Source organism: Nannobrachium achirus (assembly GCF_963921795.1).
Source record: "Nannobrachium achirus genome assembly, chromosome: 22".
Taxonomy (NCBI): domain Eukaryota; kingdom Metazoa; phylum Chordata; class Actinopteri; order Myctophiformes; family Myctophidae; genus Nannobrachium; species Nannobrachium achirus.
This window is the reverse complement of record NC_137829.1, coordinates 27,955,290-27,976,786: the sequence shown is the minus strand read 5'-3', so window position 1 is coordinate 27,976,786 and position 21,497 is coordinate 27,955,290. Positions and strand designations below refer to the sequence as shown.

Below are 21,497 nucleotides of genomic sequence, written 5' to 3'. Positions count from 1 at the left end.
GAAGCCAAGCTCTTGTTCTCGTCCACCTATGGCTTTCCTGAGCGCATAATCTAGAACTATGATGAAGAGGTAGGGGGCTAGGGTGTCTCCTTGCATTACACCAGCTCGGATGTCAAACACCTCACTGCTGCCATCCGGGGTCACCACTCTGGCCCTTGTTCTTGCGTACATGGTCTCGATAGCCCGGAGAATGTTGGGAGGGACATTGTAGGCCTCAAGGATCTTCACCATCTTGCTTCTGTGGATAGAATCAAAAGCCTTTTTGAAGTCAATGAAGCACAGTACAGCTGCTAGGTTGTCCTTTTTCACCTCCTCTATTAATCTCCTTAATGCCAGGATCTGTGCTACGGTTGTTCTCTCCTCTCGAAAACCATTTTGGTTCTCTCTCAGGTGAGGGTCGATGGCATGCCGTATCCTGTTCAGTATCATTCGGTTGAAGACCTTAGCAGTGATACATGTCAGGCTGATGCCTCTGTAGTTGTCTGGCTTTGAGAGGTCCCCAGCTTTAGGCACCGGGATGATGTTAGACAGAGACCATATTTCAGGTTGCTTGTTGTGCTGTAGAGCATTGTTGCAAAAGTCTAGGATGAGGTTGTCTATGTCCTATGACGTCTATGATATCTGACATCATCATACATACATTCCCTTTTATGCCCATAAATGGAGATCCCCTCTGTAGAACCAGCCACTGACATCACTGTAATGTCAGGGGAACCAAATCCCTTTTATGCCCATATATGGAGATCCCTGTGATGCCAGGGGAACCAAATCCCTTTTATGCCCATATATGGAGATATGGAGATCCCCGTGTTGCCAGGGTAACCAAATCCATTTATGCCCATATATGGAGATCCCTGTGATGCCAGGGGAACCAAATCCCTTTTATGCCCATATATGGAGATCCCTTATGTCATCAATATTAAGCCCATATCTGTGAATATCTATGGGTACCAGATGTCTCCATATATGGTTAAATGGTCCGATATACATCACTGGCCAGAAGACCAAATGGTGCAACCTCGCCCTTTGCTTTTCTCCCTTAGGCATCTTACTGGTAGGTAGTTTAATGAGGAATGCAGTATGGTGGTAGGTAGGTAGTTATGGCCTTTGATGTAAGATTTTCACTTTCTAGGATAACTATATTTGCTATTCCCAGATGATGCCCTTTTAGGGTACCCCTCATGCCCATATATGGAGATCCCCAGGCTTTACTAATTAACATAAGTTTTATGCCCATATATGGAGATCATTGTCCCAATGTCATCAGATATATGGGCATAAATGGACACAGGCAAACTAGATGGGCTGTATGTATATCCAGATGTGTGATGTAAGTGTTTTATTCCAAATGTGGCACCCCACAGACATATTTCCAGAAACAAAATCCCTTTCATGCCCATATATGGAGATTTCTGATGTCATCAATCCCAGGCCCTGTAAAAAACATGGTTGCTATGGTAAACAGTTGGTTGCTATGGTAAACAGTTGGTTGCTAGGGTAAGAAAACATGGTTGCTATGGTAAACAATTGGTTGCTAGGGTAAACAGTTGGTTGCTAGGGTAAAAAAACATGGTTGCTGTGGTAAACAGTTGGTTGCTAGGGTAAACAGTTGGTTGCTAAGGTAAAAAACATGGTTGCTATGGTAAACAGTTGGTTAGTAGGGTAAACCTTCAATGATTTTGACATCTTGTTACTAATCTGTCGGTAGATAATGCCGGTCTTATATAAGGGTCATTTGTGTACGGTGTGATGTCATACTGATGTCAGCAGTGTGACAGGAGATAAGCGACCAACGGTCGCTTATCTCCCGATTAGGGAGTCTTACTGGTAATTATATTCTCCCTACTTGTAGCTCCCCAGCTTGACAGCATGGTATATTCCCAGGTTCCTCAGGTCAACTGCACAGGTGCAATGCATTATTGTTAATTGTGGCACGTTAACTAACATGCCAAGTTTAGCTGCACTTGAACAACCGTTCCAGGTTGCCATATCCAGCCCAAGAAACCATAGAAACGGGGGAAACAATTAAATGTACTTCTTAAAATAAATGTATCATGCCTGTTGCTAAGGTATGGCAACATGACTGGTGTCGCGCGCGTGCAAGACACCAGTCATGTTGCCATACCTTAGCTTTTTCTGAACTGATGCCACTGATGCAGGGAGAATTTGGCTCCTCGTCGCAGCCTTGCCCACAGTGGACTGGACTTTCATGCACTCCTCATAAATGAGAGTCATTAATTCTCCATGTAGGCAGAGTTTGCCACATGTAGCACAGGAGCTGCAGCTCCTCAGAGAGAGAGAGAGGTGCCCTGCACCTGACCTGACCCTATCAGCAATGGCACCCCCCATCCACCGCTTCAATTTTCTCCCTCTCCTTTTTTCTCTTGTTCTCGGTCTCTCGCTGTCTCTCCCTGTCTCTAGCCACCAGTGTTGATTTAGACAGCACATTTTCACGTAGTCTTAAAAAAAAGAAGGAAAAAAAAAGAAATCCATTTAGTTTTAGTCATATTTTAGTCATCTGTAATGTTTTAGTTTTTGTTGACTAAATACCATAAGATTTTAGTCGACTAAATCTACAGTTGATATAGTCGACCAAAATGTATTTTGGCTTGCTGTAATGGCGTTGAAATGCCTGGCTTATATGGAGCTGTGTGGAAAATAGCCAATTGTCAGTATATTTAGTCATAGTTTTAGTCATCATAATAGTATAATCTTCTTAGTATAGTATAGTATAGTATAGTATAGTATAGTATAGTATAGTATAGTATAATCTTTTTGTCAGTGAAATAAGGTAGTCGACAAACATTTTTGTCATAGTTTTAGTCTAAGAAATTAACACTGCTATCCACCCCCCACCTCTCTCTCTCGCTTGCTTTCTCTCTCTCTCTCTCTCTCTCTCTCTCTCTCTCTCTCTCTCTCTCTCTCTCTCTCTCTCTCTCTCTCTCTCTCTCTCTCTCCCTGTGTCTCTCTCTCACTTTCTCTGTCTCTCTCCATGTCTGTCTGTCTCTCTCTCTCTGTGGGTACTAAAGGCAGAGTTCCAGAGTCCCTCGTTTTTTTCTCGGAGTCTATCTGATAAATAGAAGTCACCCATTGTTTGGGAATGATTGCCATCATCCTTGATGCTAGAGGCAGTGCTCTGTTCTCTTCAGAGATAGGAGCGGCTCCCAGTTAGTTGCCATGACCTGAATTTGGAAATTTTCAGCATTTGCACTTGACAGACTCATGTTTGATTGTGATTATATATTTGTGGCTGTTTCCGAAATAGGGCGGCCAACCTGAGGCGTGTTGCATGCATTTACATCATAATCAGACCGAACAGCTGTTTGGCACCGTCAAAGATGTAATATTCTCTAAAAACAAAAGGAAGAAGGTGACAGCATTCTGCACTTTTATTGTTTCTTTGTCTGTCTCTTGACACACATACGCAACATGCTGTACAGCCTTTCTGTTATTCATTTTAGCCAATGGTGAATCTTCGACCTACTGTTCCATGGAAAGCATCCCTATGCAGTTAATGTAGATCCTTAGTGATAATTTATCCAGAATTTACAATTCTTGCGAAAAGTATTTTTTCCCCCTTGATACCAAATTAATCTCTATGAAATCGTGCAAGCTCACAATGCATTGCATTGCATTACAACACGACACTACACTTCACGCTGTGAGCTTATAGAGCTGCTATTTTCGGCAAATGTTGATACTTCTAATGGCACTCTGGAACCAGTGCAGTACAAAACTTTTCTTTCCTTTTTTTGGCGGGCCCTGACCTTACCATTCTGTGTGTGAAAATGTGAGCGCGGTGCATTATAGGCTACGCTCAGCCCCAAGTGTAAACAAACAGAAGTGCACTTCAAAGGCTTCGGCCTTCGATGTAATTGGAAAGGAAATGGAGGCAGAGCTGAGCTAATGTTTCTCAGCTCTTTTCCCCTTAACATTAGCGAAGCTGCTGAACTCCCAAGAGACATACTGTACAGCGGGCCCGGGCCAAATCTGCTATCAAAGAGGTGCAAATGTAATTTAGCTTTTGGAAATATACCTTATGTTTCCCCTTTAGAGTCGTTGTTTTTTTTGTTTCGTTTTTTTCACCGGTATTTTTTTTTTACATTATTATCATCAGTTCTCAGTGTTGTTGGATACAGCATCATTTAGATACATATCTACTCTCCCTGGACATATCAGGGGATGCACAGCACTGAATCTGTGATATCCATCTTATAACGAAGCGTTTCAGGGAGCGCCAAGCCAAAAGTCCTGATATTGTAACAATGGGAACAAACCACTTAACATTTTGGTACGGACTGAATGCATGAATGTCGGAAAAGGCATGGAAAATATGATCATATTAGTGGCCAGTGTTTCCGTAGCCTCAAAATGACAGGATGACCTTATTGAGGCGGGAGGTAATTGTGGAGTCATTTTGACATGACCACCGCTGAGATACTGTCCTGGGAGGTCTTCTGCCTCGCTGCCCAGCCTAGAGCAGGGTTTCTGAAAGCGGGGGCCGTGACACCAGTCCAGGGGTGCCGCAGAATACTTTGATGATATATTTGGAATTTGTCAAAACGGACCTGAGTTGCACTGTACTTGGTGCTATCTTTTTCAGCCTGGAGTAAGTACACCAAGCCTCTAAATAGTAGATCTTTTTTGTGACATATCGTTCCTAAACAATGTATACCAGGGTTCCCCAATAGGCGGCCCGCGGGCCATTTGTGGCCCGCGGGGGGCTACTGGGTGGTATAATGGTGGTATAAGAGCAGCAACACCGCTAGTATATCTGAACTGTCGCTGGAGTAGCGGGAACGCTGCCATGGACCCCCGCGATATTGTGGCCCTCGGCTTGGTACCCTAGACATAATTCGTCCCTTGGGGAAAACTAATTGGGGAACCCTGATGTATACTGTGCTTCTGGTGATCCAAGATAGGGATGCAAGGTAGAAAGTGGTTAACCGTTGCAGCCCTATTCTTACTTTGCGGACCATTTATGCTTATTATTATTTTTTTAATCGATGATATCCATTGCCTCGATTAACTGTAGCACCCCTAACACACTTTTCTTTCTGTATATCTTTGACTGAATGTATTTTTTTGTGCCCCGTCTCATCAACCACTCGATGCGTTGCTGACGCATTGAGAGCTTATAGATTGGCTGTTTCACTTATTATTTTAAACCTTTCTAGCGGTCAAACTAGCAATTATGTTCATAAGCTTTTTCTATCAAATCTTAACCGTCTCGGACATTTCATAGTTTTGTATGACATATTGTGACGTGTTGTGAGCTAGATCAGCTATTTTTGGTGAATGTCCCCCCAGAATATGCTTGGGTTTAAGTGGTTAAACACCACATTCAGTATAAAGTTATTTTCGATCTGTCCTAAATGGAAACAGATAAGATAAGATAAGTTTTCCTTGTGACATACTGTATCTTAGGGAAAGATTGTCATATTTGACATAAATGTAAGGTTCTATAAGGATGTTTTCAGGGGTGCTGTGGATGAAGAAGTTTGAGAACTTTTAGCTCAAGACCCAGAAAAGACATTAGACATTTCCCCGGGACCCAAACTAGAGAAAATAGCAGATCTACAAGCTTACAATCTTAAAGATTTGTTTTCTAATTCATGGAACTTCTTAGATTTTTCTTTGATTTCTTAAAGAAATTATTGAAGAAAGAAAACCTTTGCATTTTGTTTTTAATTAAGTAAAGATTTCTTTTTTTTCTTTTTTTTCCTTTTTTCTTTAAACTTTTTTTGGGAATGTTTTTTGAAAATGTTTTGAAATAATAACAATTCAAAACAAAATTGGGCCCATAAAACTGTGTCCGTGACCCACGCATGGGTCCAGAGTCCCGACCCAGTGTTTGAGAACCAGTGGACTGGAGGAGTGTTGTCCAGACCCGGGAGCTCCTCCATAGTGAGTTAGTCGTGCCCAGGGGTGTCACACCAGATTCTGGGCCCTGGGTGCTTTAACTCAGTGCCGTGCTGTGAACTTGTATATCTGCTATTCTTCAAAAATCGTGAACATTTGTGCAAGTCTTTGAATATTTCAAATCCTTCTAAGGTTTTTCGAAAAACCTTTGTTTCTATGTCAGTGGTGCTCAAACTTTTTCACGTGAAGGACCCCCAAAATGATATGTATTTGGCCACGGAACCCCATCTCAAAATATTTAGTTCCAGGTACCCCCCCAGAAGTAAGATTTTAGTTACAAATGTTCTGTGGAAAAATACATATATTCAAAGATTTGCACACACTTTCACGACTTTTCAAAATTAGCAGATCTACAAGCACTCGGTGCCGCGCTGCGAGCTTGTATATCTGCTATTTTTCAATAGCTAAAGTATAAAATAATTAAAGCCCCTCCACCTTGGGCCCTAGTTACTCAGTCCCACTTCCCCCACCCCTTGTGACACCCCTGGTAGTGCCCCTGTGTGACACACAACTCAAACCTTACCCCGCCTTTACAGACAGTAGGCCTGAACGCAAATCTGTGTCGTGTTAGATTTGAACCTCTTTAACCATTATTTTAGGCTTCAGCTATTGAACAATAGCAGATATAAGCTCACAGCGCGGCACCGACGTTTGTGCAAGTCTTTGTCCCGATTCTATAAATGTCTTCTAAATCCTTCTTCTGAATCAGTGGTTCTAAAACTTTTTCATGTCAAGGACCCCCAAAATTACATGTATTTGGCTGCGGACCCCCATCTCAAAATATGTTGTTCCAGGGACCACCCAGAAGCAATTATTTGAGTTACAAATGTTCGCTTTTAAAAAGGTATATTCAAAGACATGATTTTTCAAAAATAGCAGATCTACAGGCTCGCAGCGCTGCACTCGGTGCCACGCTGTGAGCTTGTATATCTGCCATTTTTCAATAGTTAAAGCGTTAAATAATTCCAGGCCTAAATGGGTTAACATGAGCTGTTCCCGAGGGTGAAGATTGAGGCGGTGCCATTGTTTCATGGCAATGAGTGAGCTCAGCTCCTGCATGCCCAGCTGATTTAAGATGGCGTGAAAAATGCCATTCCACTACAGTATGCAAAATGCATGTTTTCAAGCACATTGTCTTTTTTTTCTTTTTTTTTTGCAAAACGTTTCAGGGTTGCGGGGACGTTGATTGGACGTGATGGGGACAAGGCGGGCCCTTCAGAGATGCTAATGCAACGTGTCTCTTGTGTTCAGACAAGGCCTTATGGTTTCTGTCCACACAGGGGTATTAATGAGCCGTTGACCTCACTGCATCCATGGCCCGCAGCGCATGTAAATATGTCCTCAAAGTGCTTAGCTTTCAGAAATTCCATTAAATCAATGAGTCATCAGCGGGATTCACTTTAGTCACGTTAACCGAATTTTGTCCACTCGATTGAGTTGATCTACATAAAAATTGAATTTTGCCCCCAGAAGCATCCATGCCTTTGTAATTGTGCGCATGGTGTGCCGTGATGAAACGGAGGGAGTAATTGACGTGGCTGTGTAGTAATCGGGTGGAGAGATACACAATGGCCTGGGCGTTCTGAAAACATGTGCATACTGTGCTTCTGGTGAATGATAGTGAAAAGTCTCATTTGTTGCTCTCTTGTATGAGAGCAAATTATCAATATTAGTGGCTAGAGAGAAATATCGTCCCAAACGCTGCAGCTATTGATTATTGTCGTAACGACTCATTTCTATCAATTACTTGTTCGATTAATTGAATCTCTTTTCTTTCATCATTGTGGCGCAAAAGTCGCGATCACGAGGGTTTGCGTTATAGATCTTATTTCTATTGCTATTTTTTTTTTTACTTTCTTTCCTATAATCAGTGTGACGGGCCCAAGATAGGGATGCAAAAGTGGTTAGCCCTATTTTTACTTTGCGGACCATTTATGCTACTTGATTATTCAGATTGATTACATTTTTTCAAATGATGATATCCATTGCCTCGATTAACGGTTGCACCCCTACCACACTTTTTTTTCTGTGTATTTTTGACGGTATGTCTTTTTTTGTGCCCCCTCTCATCAAGCACTCCATGGGTCTGCATGGAGTACTTGATGTACTCTCATCAAGCACTCGATGCGTCGGCGACGCATTTGAGAGCTTATAGATAAGCTGTTTCGGTTATTATTTTAAACCTTTCTAGCGGTCAAACTAGCAATTATGTTCAGGAGCATTTTCTATCAAATCCTAACAGTCTCGGACATTTCATACTTTTGTAAAGCTAAGGTTAAAAGCCTCAGTCTGTGACTTCTTTGCCTGGTTGGCCGTATATAGAACTGCAGGAACAATATTACTAAAACATCACCATATTCACACCGCGGCCATCTTGGATGACATGACCACATTGGGTTGCAAGCAGCCAATCAGAAGCTCAAAACAGCATATTGGGTAAGGCAAGACCTGCCAGCAGAAGCTTCTGATTGGCTGCTTGCCAACCCCATGTGGTCATGTGATCCAAGATGGCCACAGTGTGAATTATGGCTAATTGCGTTAATTGTTTAGGAATCAGCGCGTGTGTGTGTGTGTGTGTGTGTGTGTGTGTGTGTGTGTGTGTGTGTGTGTGTGTGTGTGTGTGTGTGTGTGTGTGTGCGTGTGCGTGTGCGTGCGTGCGTGTGCGTGCGTGCGTGCAGTGGTGGACACATTTTGTATTTAAGTAAAAGTATCAATACTGCAATGTAGAATTACTGTTACAAGTAAAAGTCTGGAATTCAAAATTGACTTGAGTAAAAGTACAAAAGTATTGGTATCAAAATGTACTTAAAGTACCAAAAGTAAAAGTACTCACTATGCAGAATGTCCCATTTCAAGTTTTCACATCTATACAAATCTTTTGAAAATATTAGATCTACAAGCTCTACAACGCATTGTGAGCTTGTAGATCTGTGTGTGTGTGTGTGTGTGTGTGTGTGTGTGTGTGTGTGTGTGTGTGTGTGTGTGTGTGTGTGTGTGTGTGTGTGTGTGTGTGTGTGTGTGTGTGTGTGTGTGTGTGTGTGTGTGTGTGTGTGTGTGTGTGTGTGTGTGTGTGTGTGTGTGTGTGTGCATGTGTGTTTGTGTGTGTGTATTAGGGCTCCTTTTCATAGGACTCGGCCATACAATCATTTTCAGTCGTGAGATTGAGATTATTTTTGCTTTAATCCATGCAGATGCCATGTTGCTGGTGGCACAGCGGCTCGAGGGACCGTTCAACATCGAATCGGTCATGGAGCCCATTGATGTCAAGATTTCAGAGGCCATCATGAATATGCAAGATAACAGTGCCCAGGTCTCCTACAGGGTACGTTGAATTATCTTTATTCCTCAGGGGAAACAGAAAACATGTGCTATGTGGGTTGTTGATGCCAAATAAAACTCCCACTAAACTACAGAGTAACAAACTTTAAGTGGGCAGCCCACCGTAAAGTTATATGGCAGTTTCACATTCTTACACGTATGCCTTCCAAAACAGCTCCTCTGTATCTTAAGGTGTATAGTCCAACACATTCTAATTATGTCCAAGTTTAGGTCTTTGTATTTGAATTACATGTTTCATTTTGGTCAGATAATCTTAGTTCAACTAACAGTAGTTAATGTGTTTCCTGTGTTTTACTGCATTTTCCTTTGCCCACAAAATTGTAGTCACAGCAAGACAAAAAAAAATGTAGGTGGTTGTGAAGATATTTTTCTGCCTACACAACGTTGGATGCCAGTTCTCGTTCAAGGCTAACTGCTCTGTTGGTTTTCTCATGGAACAGATGCAGTTTTGTTTGTCCTGCAAGTATGCGGTGTATTCCTCCAAAATCCTGTAAATACTTAACTCCATCTTTTATAACGTTGGTCATGGTCATGTTGGAGACCCGTTAGGTAAATGTGACTGACTGCAGAGCAACGTCATGCTGGTAATGTGGGGTGAACGACCTGCAAGGCCTTAACTAAACATCGTGATTTCCCTATTTTCCGCGATATAATTCTAGCTCTTCAAGCAGTCTGAAGGTTGGGTGCCCATCTCCCTGTAATTGCAGGTTTTCCAAGGTTGTGGCCAGCCAAAACCCGCAGGAATGAGCAGGTCTGCCCGCGGTGTTTCGGATGTGTTCAACGCCCGCTTCAGGCCGTACAGCCCAGAGGAGCGGCCTACCACTGCAGCTGGCACAAGCCTCGACAGACTGGTAAGGAGACAGAGCCGGGCTTCTGTTTGCAGGCGGGGACGCTGCTTCACTGTAAACATCATTTGTCTTTGTGACTTGACACTGTTGATTAAAGCTGGTGATTCGCCATCGTAAGCCCCTGGGCGCCGGAAATTAATTCTTTGTACTTGTCCTCCATTCAGGCCCCTCTATTGATCTGTGTTTGTTAACGAATCAACAACCTAACCCCGAGAGGGCAGAGGAAGGTGTGGCGCACTAAAGTCCCGCGTCCTTCTCGTCTCTATGTGCTTTGCACATGGAGGAAAAGAGGACATGAATAGAATTCGCGAGATTGACCAAATCAATTGTTTGCCGTAAAGCAAACCTTTGCTTTCTATTGGATGGGCTGTATGTTTTGTCCGAATTGGATCTTTGTTGTTACATGGATTTCCATCTCAAAACAACCTTGAAGCCTAAAATGCTGCATCAGGCTAAAGGTTAACGTGGAGCTGACAGTCCAATTCAGCTGAGAGACAGTTCTCATCATGGATTACCTTTACAGCAACGTTACCCTTCCAGTCTCACCTCTAGTTCTTTTCAAATTGGCTCCTTTAAATTGTCCCTAAGAATATGTGGGACTATATTTTTCTCAGAGCACAAAAAAACCCAAGAAGAAACGGAAGGCGCTATTTTGGACCAATTTCCTTTCAAAATTACAATAATGGAACACTAATTTTACTCTTAGTGAAAAGAGAGTACTTAAATCTCCCGAATGAGTGTTCAAGCTATCCTTCCTATAATGCCTGCATGTTTAGCTGAGGCTAATAATAATTCAGTCGGTGAATTATGAAATGAAAATAATCATTGTCATCCTCCAGCTGTTATATAATCATGAGAATGAAATTAGTTAATTGCCCTATTCACTTCAAATTATGATTTTATTTCCATTTTTTACATATGTATTTTTGATATCCGATATTGTAATTGCCTTTCCTTATGTCCAAGTCCGTCAGTGTCTCTTTCCACCTTGTCCCGATGCTTAATTAAATCCCTATTTTCCTGCTTTTATGCTGCAAACCAGAGGATTGTCTGGAATGAGATGCATCACAGCGTAAGATCCACAATTTCATATTTGTCTGTTATTCTGTTATTATTGTAACCTATTGCACACTTCACTGTCATAAGATATCTTCTTATGACAGCCCTCTCATACCATAACAATTAAAAAGTGCCATGACATCTCAGTCCTGGGCTTGATGGACATGTCAGCCGTGGTCGTGCACAGTGCATTCCCAATGAAGGAACAATTTCAGATAGCCTTTTTAATAATGCAGTGGCTGTTATTGCTGTGTGTATTTCTTCTTTGATTTTTCACGAGGCATTATTCCCGCGGCTTGCATGCGGGCTGCGTTTCTTGATCTCGACGACTTGCTGTGCTTTATTGTCGCCTCAAAGCGGCGGCTGTTGAGCACGGCGTTTAACAGTCAAGTTGCCAACACCGCAGGGAGAGAGTGAAGCAGGGGCGTCACAAGGGGGTAAAAGTGGGACTGAGTTGCTAGGGCCTGGAATTATTGCGACCGTAGGTCGCAGTTACTTGCACACTATCCAAACCTCCACCGGCTGTCCCTCCGTCACTCCCTCCGTCACTCTGTCACACGTCACACGTCACACTTTTGCCCTGCTCATATCTCTGCAACCGTTGCCCCGATCCATGCCAGATTTTGCACACACACTCCTTGCCTGCCAAACTACAACCTCCAAGGACCCCCGGAGTTTCGGGGACCCCCAGGTCCCTGGGGGACCCCCAGGTGTAAAAAATTACCAAATGTGCAAAAATGACCAAATGACCACCCCAACGGGGCTGCTCTCTCTGTGTCACACACACACACACACACACACACACACACACACACACACACACACACACACACACACACACACACACACACACACACACACACACACTCTCTCTCTCTCTCAAACATAATGTGTGACCTGCCAAGTGGCAAGGAATGTTGCCACTGTCCTCTCTCTCTCTCACACACACACACACACACACACACACACACACACACACACACACACACACACACACACACACACACACACACACACACACACACACACACCCCTTCACACCAGGGAGTCCAGGAAGGATGAGCCTCCATGCTTAAATAAACAGACCTGGGTCCACTATCAAGATCTGCCTGTGGGTGTGTCTACTTTTAGCAGGAGAGCTTGCATCTTGCATGCTAGTATTGGCATTTCTCCCAAACTCAATGAAGACAACACACTTTGGACACTGCTCCTACAGAATTTGCCCTAAAATCACACAAACCAGTACACAGTATCTCTACAGTCACCCTGCTCCTACAGATTTTGCCCTAAAATCATGCACACCAGTACACAGTATCTCTACAGTCATGTAATCACAATGCATCTGTCCCATCTAGCGCCACCATCAGGACGATTTTGCACAAACTACTTTTTGGCCTATTTATGGAGATAAGCGACCAACGGTCGCTTATCTCCCGATTAGGGAGTCTTACTGGTTTTATACTTTAACTATTGAACAATAGCAGATCTACAAGCTCACAGCGCTGCATCGAGTGCCGCGCTGCGAGCTTGTGGATCTGCTATTTTTGAAAAGTGTGCAAATCTTTGAATATGTTTTTTTTAAGCGAACATTTGTAACTCAAATTTTGCTTCTGGGGAGGTCCCTAGAACTAAATATTTTGAGATGGGGGTCTGTGGCCAAATACATGTAATTTTGGGGGTCCTTCACATGTTCAGGATTTTAAAAAAATAGCACCGACTGCCGCGCTGTGAGCTTGTACTGTATATCTGCTATTATTTTTCAATAGTTAAAGTACAAAACGATGTGTAATAATACATTCCCAGTCTAAATGGGTTAAACCCCCTCCGCCCTATGAAGAACATTCGTGGGGGGCCCGCGGTGAATCCTTGTACCCAGGGCCCAGAATTTGGCGCGACACCCCTGGTGTGAAGCGTGTGCCGCAGTGTCCTCAGCTCGCTGAAGGCTTCTCCCGGGAGATCCGACACATACTTTTCCCTCACCCAGTATATCTATTCCAGACACATCAGAGACCAAGACCCCCATTGCCTTAGCTAATAGAGTCAACTCCTCAAGGAAGCCAACCAATCAGCAGGTGACCTGTTCCAGAGAAGGGAGTCGCGACAAGTAGGGGGCTGGTGTCACAGCGAGCATCTGCTACACAATGCTCATGAATAACTGGGCAATTAAGCCTGGTTCCTACTTAGATATATATATATATATATATATATATATATATATATATATATATATATATATATGACAGTGCCCCTGTGCTGAAAATAGCAGATCTACAAGCTCACAGAGCGCACCGTGACACATATAAATTAGGCATTAGCCTGCTTGGAGAACATGTCAAAAATGGAGCTTATTTTTGGTCATTTTTGGCTAGACAAGGACACCTGCGTGGAGGGCTCCATTATCAACATCCGTGCGCCTTGGGAGGACAGCTCACTGTGTGCTGGTCCATACAGTAGCCACAATGAACCAGTCGTTATGGCATTACTGTATCACGTGCTAGAAGAGGGACATGAATGATTGAAAAACACTACTTTTTATGTTCTATCTATCTATCTATCTATCTATCTATCTATCTATCTATCTATCTATCCATTTGTCAAATACAAACGTTCTATTTGAACCATTTTTGACACTGTTCACAGAATAGCACTTATGTTTCTTTTATTTTTTTGCCGGTGGAATATGATATTGCAAACGAGAAGATCTCATCCCCAAACTGTTGTTTAGGTCTCTGTATTGGACACTTGTGAGAGACCGTTCTTCAGTGCCTAGGACTTTAATAATTGCATCGCGCCGGTGGGCGTGTTGAACTTAAGATGAGGTGTGGTCTGGTGCATTGCTTACACACAGAGAGAAGAGGGCACTGCTTAGAGAATGCAATTTTCATCTGCAGCAAAGCGCATCTCCTCCTCGCTAAATCCATCATTTAAATAATAACGCGCCGATGATGAAGGTGCAACAAACTCTTAAATACAATGGGAGACTACTCCGATGGGTCTAATTTATGTTATTCCCAAAACACTCCCATTACTAATTCAAAGTTAGCCTGATTATCAGACTGAAACGGCACATTATGTCTCCGTCCGTCTGTCTGTCTGGACGTGTACACTTTTTTACGGTCTATGGGTTTGCCGCTCTGACATCATGCTCTGACATCACTGTGATGTCAGGGGAACCACTCTAACAGAATGGGATTGCCGCTCTGACATCACGCTCTGACATCACTGTGACGTCAGGGGAACCACACTAACATAATCCCCTTTATGCCCATATATGGAGTTCCCTGATGTCATCAATATTAAGCCCATATCTAACAGGACTTCATATGGGAATGCCCATATATGGAGGCCACATCGGCCACATACCAATCAGAATCCATATATGGCCAAGACAGATGGCCAAGACGGCCCATATCTGTGTGGCTGGTTCGACAGACAGGGATCTCCATGCTGTCATAGACGTCATAGGACTTTCACATAACGAATAACTGAGTAAGCATGTTTGGGCTCTCACAGCATATCTCCATATACAGTACATGGATCTCCATACATGGATACCAGGGGTCTCCATATATGGGTAACTGGCCCTTTAGGGCGAGGTCGCTTGTCACCCTGAGGCGTCTTACTAGTAGCTCTATTCCGTAAGAATCTCCAGAATATGTCTTGTTATTTATTCTCTGCAGTGTTGCAGATAAAAAATATGTCATGCACTTTTTTGTTGAAAATAATTTGTGTATTTTTGCTAGCAATGTCTTATTACCCGTTTTATACGTTTAAAAGGTTGTTTATGTTGTGCTCTGAAGCACATTCTTGGACACAGATTAGATGACCATAGTAAAATGTGGCAACAGAAAGGGAGTTATTTCAGCTCCCAATAGACACCATTATACTAGTGTCTCGTTATTTCCAAAACATCCAAGGCTATCTTCAGTAAATAATTGAAGAGCAGGGAAACATTGCGTAAAAAGGTGTTATTTTATTAACGTGGCAGTTCTGAATCAAGACAATAAAAAACTCGAGCATTTTGACCGGAAGGGCCTGTGTGGCAGATGTGGCGGGTACCCTACAGTAGTTACACAATAGTTACTTTATAGAAACCATATTGTGTTCCGCCAAGTGTGTTGCACACCCAGTATTATCGGGGGACAGAATCTGTTAACATGAGTCATGGAAATGTCTAAAATAAAGAACTGTCAATTACTACTATTGTCAGAAGTGGGGTTGTTCGGTAAGCATTGCACGGTGTTGTGTCACCTGCTCCAGATGAAGTGCGATGTTCTGTGAACATTCCGTGGTGAAGCAGACTACCTCCAGCTGCCAGCTGTTAAACAGGACGCCGATGTCATTCTCACCCCCGCAGCTCAGCCAGTTATCAGTGGCACCGCTGTGTGTGTGTGTGTGTGTGTGTGTGTGTGTGTGTGTGTGTGTGTGTGTGTGTGTGTGTGTGTGTGTGTGTGTGTGTGTGTGTGTGTGTGTGTGTGTGTGTGTGTGTGTGTGTGTGTGTGTGTGTGTGTGTGTGTGTGTGTGTGTCATGGACGGATTAACCCCCGCGAGGGCCCCTGGCCGATTTTTTTTTAGGGGCCCCCACCCCCCCAAAAATTTTTTTTTTTTTTTTTTTCAAAAAAAATTTTTTTTTGATTTTTTTTTTTTTTGGGGGGGGGGGGGGGGGGCGCAGTTCAGGCCAAAGGTGGTACTGCAGCTGGAAAATGCTCTGAGAGCCATTCAAAAATGAGAGGCTCTCTATTCAGGAGGTAATTTAGCCTCAAACCTTTTGAAAAACGTTTTTGGGACATAAACAATATGACATAAATACTTTTTAAATGCATGGTGTATCACCTTTAAGCCATGATGATCATCTGTGGACCAAGAAAGCACCTGTAGACAACAGAGGAGGGGCCCACACATTTGATTTTAGCTTAAAATATACATTTAATTTTTGCAAATTGTCATTGACCACGCAGGCCAGTTCCCCCAAGGGCCCCTGAGAGCCAAGGGCCCCTGGCAACGGCCCCACCGGCCCAATGGTTAATACAGCCCTGGTGTGTGTGTGTGTGTGTGTGTGTTCATCAGCAGGGATATCTGGCGGTGTAGATTTCGTAGACTAAAACGATGGCAAAAAATGTCTGTTGGCAAACTTTTTTCACTGTTGAAAAACCTAAATAAAAACGAAATAAAAACTAAGCTGTGGTGACTAAAACTAACTCTAACTATTTTGACAATTTCATCAACAAAGGGTGGAGGGACGAGTGGAGAAGAGATCCAGTAGAACTAAATGACAAGTCATTTTATGTTTGGTTGCGCTCCTGTGTTGCACTTTGAAAATAGCAGATCTACAAGCTCACAACACGTAGCAGATACGTTGTGAGCTTGTAGATCAGCTAATTTCAGCATGCAACCAAGTGTAAAATCAGGCATTACGACATCATCAAGGCCCACCAAAATACATTGTTGACGACAAAATCAACTGTATATTTAGTGGACTAAAATCTTGTGATATTTAGGGCCCTATTTTTTGTCCATAACTTACCCCTTATCCCTAAACGTATTTGCCTTTTTATTACTAGTTTGAAAATAGATAGTTCAAATAGCTGCATGATCTACAAGCCCATAATGTGTTGATGTAGATCGGCTATTTGAAGTATTTTAAAATGTTTTTCAAAATAGTGAAACAAGGCAAAGAAGTTTAGGGATAAGCGGTAAGGCATGGACGAGAATAGAGCTGTTAGTCTACTGAAACTAGACTAAAGCTAAAAAAGATGGCTAAAATATGACTAAATTACATTTTATTCAAAATACTAAATCAACTGTCAAAATCAACACTGATGTATGGATTCCCAAAAACTAATTTACAATTTATTTGACAATTTATTTTAGAATTTAGCCATTTTACATTAGCCACTTTAACCATGGTTAAAGTGGCTATTTTGTATAAGTGGCTATCGGTGTCGGTTGCTCCTACGAACCGACGCTTGTAGATCTGCTCCTGTCGACAAGGGACACTCGTCATACGACAGCGTTTATAAATCAGGCTTTTGCTGCCCAGCGCTTTGCACGTCCCCACGCTCACTGTCCTCGTTTACGTTCTGGCACATCATAATTACCACCACGACAGCGTGACACGCGGCTCGCTCTCGTGAAGGTTGGCAAAGCGTTATCGTGTCCTTTGATTAGAACTTAGTATCAGACTTTGCCTGGCGAGTTTGTGCAACGCAAAGAGTTGAGCGAGGCATGGGCAGTGGTGGAAAAAGTACTCAGATATTTTACTTGAGAAATGTATAATAAATAATAATATTTACCTAACCCTATCAATACTGCAATGTAGAATTACTCTGTTACGTTATGTTAAGTAAAAGTCCGAAATTCAAAATGTACTTGAGTAAAAGTATGAAAGTGTTGGCATTAAAATGTACTTAAAGCACCAAAAGTAAAAGTACAAAATGTTTGAAAATAGCAGATCCTTCCACAGTGATCGGCTATTTTCAAATAGCCACGGTAAAAAATAGGGCTAAAGTGGTTTATGTAGGAACTACTGTAATACCTAAAGTTTTCAAATAAATGTAGTGGAGTAAAAGTACAATATTTGGATCCAAGATGTTGTGGAGTAGAAGTAAAAGTAGGCCCACTGGAAATTGAATAATACTCAAGTAAAGTACAAATACCTAAAAATTGTACTTTAGGTACAGTACATAGCCACAGTACTTTACACCACTGGGGATGGGCAGACGGGTAGTGTCTGCGGCGCTCCTCTGCCGTTGCGTGGCTCGCGGGGAGGGGAGCCTGGAGGACTGAAGCCCACCTCCAGCTCAATGAGCCATGGCCGCGTAATTGCCTGACATTCTGTCACAGCAGCACACCCTGACTGCTCTGAGAGAAATGGAGATTTGAGCGTCCAAAGAGGGGATAAAGGCACGAGAGATTGCTAGACTCGGAGGGCATTATAGATGAGACGGGGGCTTTAATGTGACATTTGTAACAAGTTTCGCAGCAGTTTAGTTCCCTTTTTGGAGCGGTGAAAGCGCTCCCAATGAACAGGTATATCCGTGGGTATGTGGCTGGCTGGCTGGCTGGCTGGCTGGCCCTGTCCGTAGCCTGGGCAATACCTTGAGTGGCCACACACAACACACTAGTTAAAGGAGGGGCGCTGTTTTGTGCAGGCCAGGCACACTCACCACTCACTCACAGGCACAGTTTACACTCACTCACTCACTCACATAGGGTACAGCTGCTCAAATTCACCGCTCCACTTCGAACCGAGGTTTGATTTTTTTTTTATGCCGGGGAAGTGGGCGGCGGTTATTAGTCCATTTGGTTCTTATCGAATTCGGGGCGTGAGACAGTTTGACAGTTTACACTTCATCGAGCTATTAGTGTAATAAATGTTTTATTTGATCAGGATGCAAATAACAGTTTTTCCTCAATAAGAAAGTCATTTTGTGTTATTCAGTGTCTGATCAGATGTTTACTTTAGCTGCTATTTTTTACGGAAGTGCTGCAATTATCATGGCCTGGAAGCCGTCTAGAAGAGGGTGTCCGTCTGTATGTGTCTGTATGTCTGTCTGTCAGTGGCGTCAGTTCAGAAAAAGCTAAGGTCTTGCACGTGCGTCTTCGCACGCATGCAAGACACCAGTCGCCATACCTTTGCAACAGGCATGATACATTTATTTTAAGAAGTACATTTTATTTTTTTCCCCGTTTCTATGGTTTCTTGGGCTGGATATGGCAGCCTGGAACGGTTGTTCAAGTGCAGCTAAACTTGGCATGTTAGTAAACGTGCCACAATTAACAATAATGCACTGCACCTGTGCAGCTGACCTGCGGAACCTGGGAATATACCATTCTGTCAAGATGGGGAGAATACAAGTGTGGAGAATATAATTATACTACCTTGTTAAAGTGACCAAATGTTGCATTTGTAGTTATTTTACTGTAATTTAACAACATAATAACCAGCACAGATAGACAAAGAGACATTCATGGATTTATATTTAAAAGTAACTTTTATTTCCCCCCTGGACCCAGGGTATGGCAGCTGCATACCCCTGCCATACCAAATTGACGCCTCTGCTGTCTGTCCAGGGATAATCTTGCGAACCACCGGACAGATCAGCTTTGTATTTCTTGTACATGCAGCCAGTAGGCCAAGTTAGTACCCCCACTAATACCTTTTCACATAATGCTTTATACATATTTTATAAAATATTTGCTTTCATCTTAAACCCTGTATACTCTGCTATTTACTTAGTCCACTCCTTCCTTCCCTCTACAAATCTCTGTGGCAAAAATAGCAGATGCACACATCACTCACAACAACGCCTTGCTTATTTTTTGCAGAAGGGTTCATATTGTAAACCATTAGTCATACTGCCCAAAGGGCACTGGCCTACGATCGAACCATGCAAAGTGGGAACTATACAAAAAGGCAGGGGTCCTCAACAGGGGGTCCAGGACCCCTAGGGGGTCCGCCAAATATCTGGGTGGTGGGGAACATTTGCTGAAAATAGCGGATCTACAAATGAGATCACACACACACCGTTAACTTACTGTAGATAGATAGATGTCATATACAGTACGGTACGTCATTGATGACAGACTGGCCACAATGACTTGTGAGATGCACATGGGAGCCATGCCGTTATTAGAGCTGCTCTAGTTGTAACAGTAAATGTAGTAGCCTGGACATTGCTCCAGACCCATTGATAATTTGTTGCAATTAATAGGACTACATTTTTTAACGATTTTTGCAACTGGATACTCTCTAATGCCCATCTCCATACACTTGAAGAGTTGTGCTCTCCGACTTCATATACATACATTAAGTGGATATTCATGCATTGCTCTGGCCTCATTGTTTGCATTCAGGAGACTGCTATCCTCAGCTCCTCACTCAATACCAGAGTTAAAACTATGACGAAAGATGTTCGTCTACTACCTTTTTTCACTGACGAAAACAAAAAAACTAAGCTTTATGTTGACTAAAACTAAGGCTAAATATATTGACAATTTCGTACTTTTACTCAAGTACATTTTGAATTCCGGACTTTTACTTGTAAGGGTGCACACACACCAAAATACCAAGATACCTATGAGAGTGGAATCCGCGTTCCGCCAATGCATTTCAATGAGAATGGAGCGTTTTTGCAGAAATCCCCTAATGGCATGAAACCGCTTCATTCTCATTGAAATGCATTGGCGGAACGCGGATTCCACTCTCATAGGTATTTTGGTGTGTGTGCACCCTAACAGAGTATTTATATAATGCAATATTGATACTTTTACTTAAGTACTTTTTTCCACCACTGGTCAAGTGAAACATCAGCATGTGGTTTTGTGAAGTAAACTGTCAGGAAACGGCCCATCCATTCCATTTCCAAAATCCTGACCCATGCATAATCCTGCTGCCGTTCAGGGTCATTTTAAGCCGCTAAAACATTCTTGTTTTGGGTACGGCTTAATGGAAATAAGTAGGCCTATCCACAGATTCCTTCTCTCAGAGTTGTCGTATTTACCCACTCAAGCCCAAGCCATGCTATTATGTAGATTCCACAAATTCTCGCATAATTGATACCTTCCCTAAGACCACATGAAAATAAACAGTCCAGAAACGGACAGTGTTATTATTTGACAGAGAGAATTTTATAGAGTTTGGAATAAGGGGTGGGAACTCGTGCATGTAAATGTGACAGTTCAAAATGGTATCCACTTGACGAATTCGGAACATTGACAGCAGCTATGAATCATCACCAGACGATATGGCCTTCAAGTAAATTAGAAATGATTTGGGTCCAAAGTGGAAACATTCAACCATTTGTGTCGTCGTGTAAAAACCCTGGGAGATCAGAGTTTGAAAAGGCTTCATCATTTGATAGTTCAATTATGTTTAATAAAAATTATGAAGGGTATTAAATTCTGACACACCTTTATGAATGTCACAAGGAATTTAAAGCTGCAATCCCCAACTTATTTCAATGGATCTAACTTTATTTTAACCGATATAGTTCATCTGCAGAGGTTGGAAGTTGTCTCCTCTTTCACTGCGAAACGTAGACCCTGGTGTGGCGTTAGGACACCTACTTTACCACTATTTCCCAAGCAGTGGGTCGGGACCCATTTGTGGGTCGCAGATCCATTTCCATTGGTCGTTAGTGCATATCCCTTTATTTATTTGTTTCCCAATTTTTGTCATAAATTCTTATTTTTAAAAGATTTTCTAAAGATTTCCACACAAATGTACACATTTTGAGGCAAAAAAAGAAAAAGAAAATCAAAGAAATAACCTAAATTAGAAAACAAATGTTAAGAACTAGTGAAAATAGCAGATCTGCTATTGTCAGT

At 42.5% G+C, this 21,497-nt stretch overlaps 1 protein-coding gene across 1 annotated transcript in view; it reads left to right on the top strand.

Annotated features, from left to right (window-relative positions):
• LOC308307873 (glypican-6-like) overlaps positions 1-21,497 on the top strand; it is a gene marked incomplete at both ends in the record, with an annotated part of 162,731 nt that overhangs the window by 108,987 nt on the left and 32,247 nt on the right. Inside the window, 3 exons of the mRNA XM_080753192.1 lie at positions 9,114-9,244; positions 9,969-10,112; positions 11,152-11,181. Coding sequence (XP_080609318.1) covers positions 9,114-9,244; positions 9,969-10,112; positions 11,152-11,181 — 305 coding nt within the window. The remainder of the gene's footprint in view (positions 1-9,113; positions 9,245-9,968; positions 10,113-11,151; positions 11,182-21,497) is intronic.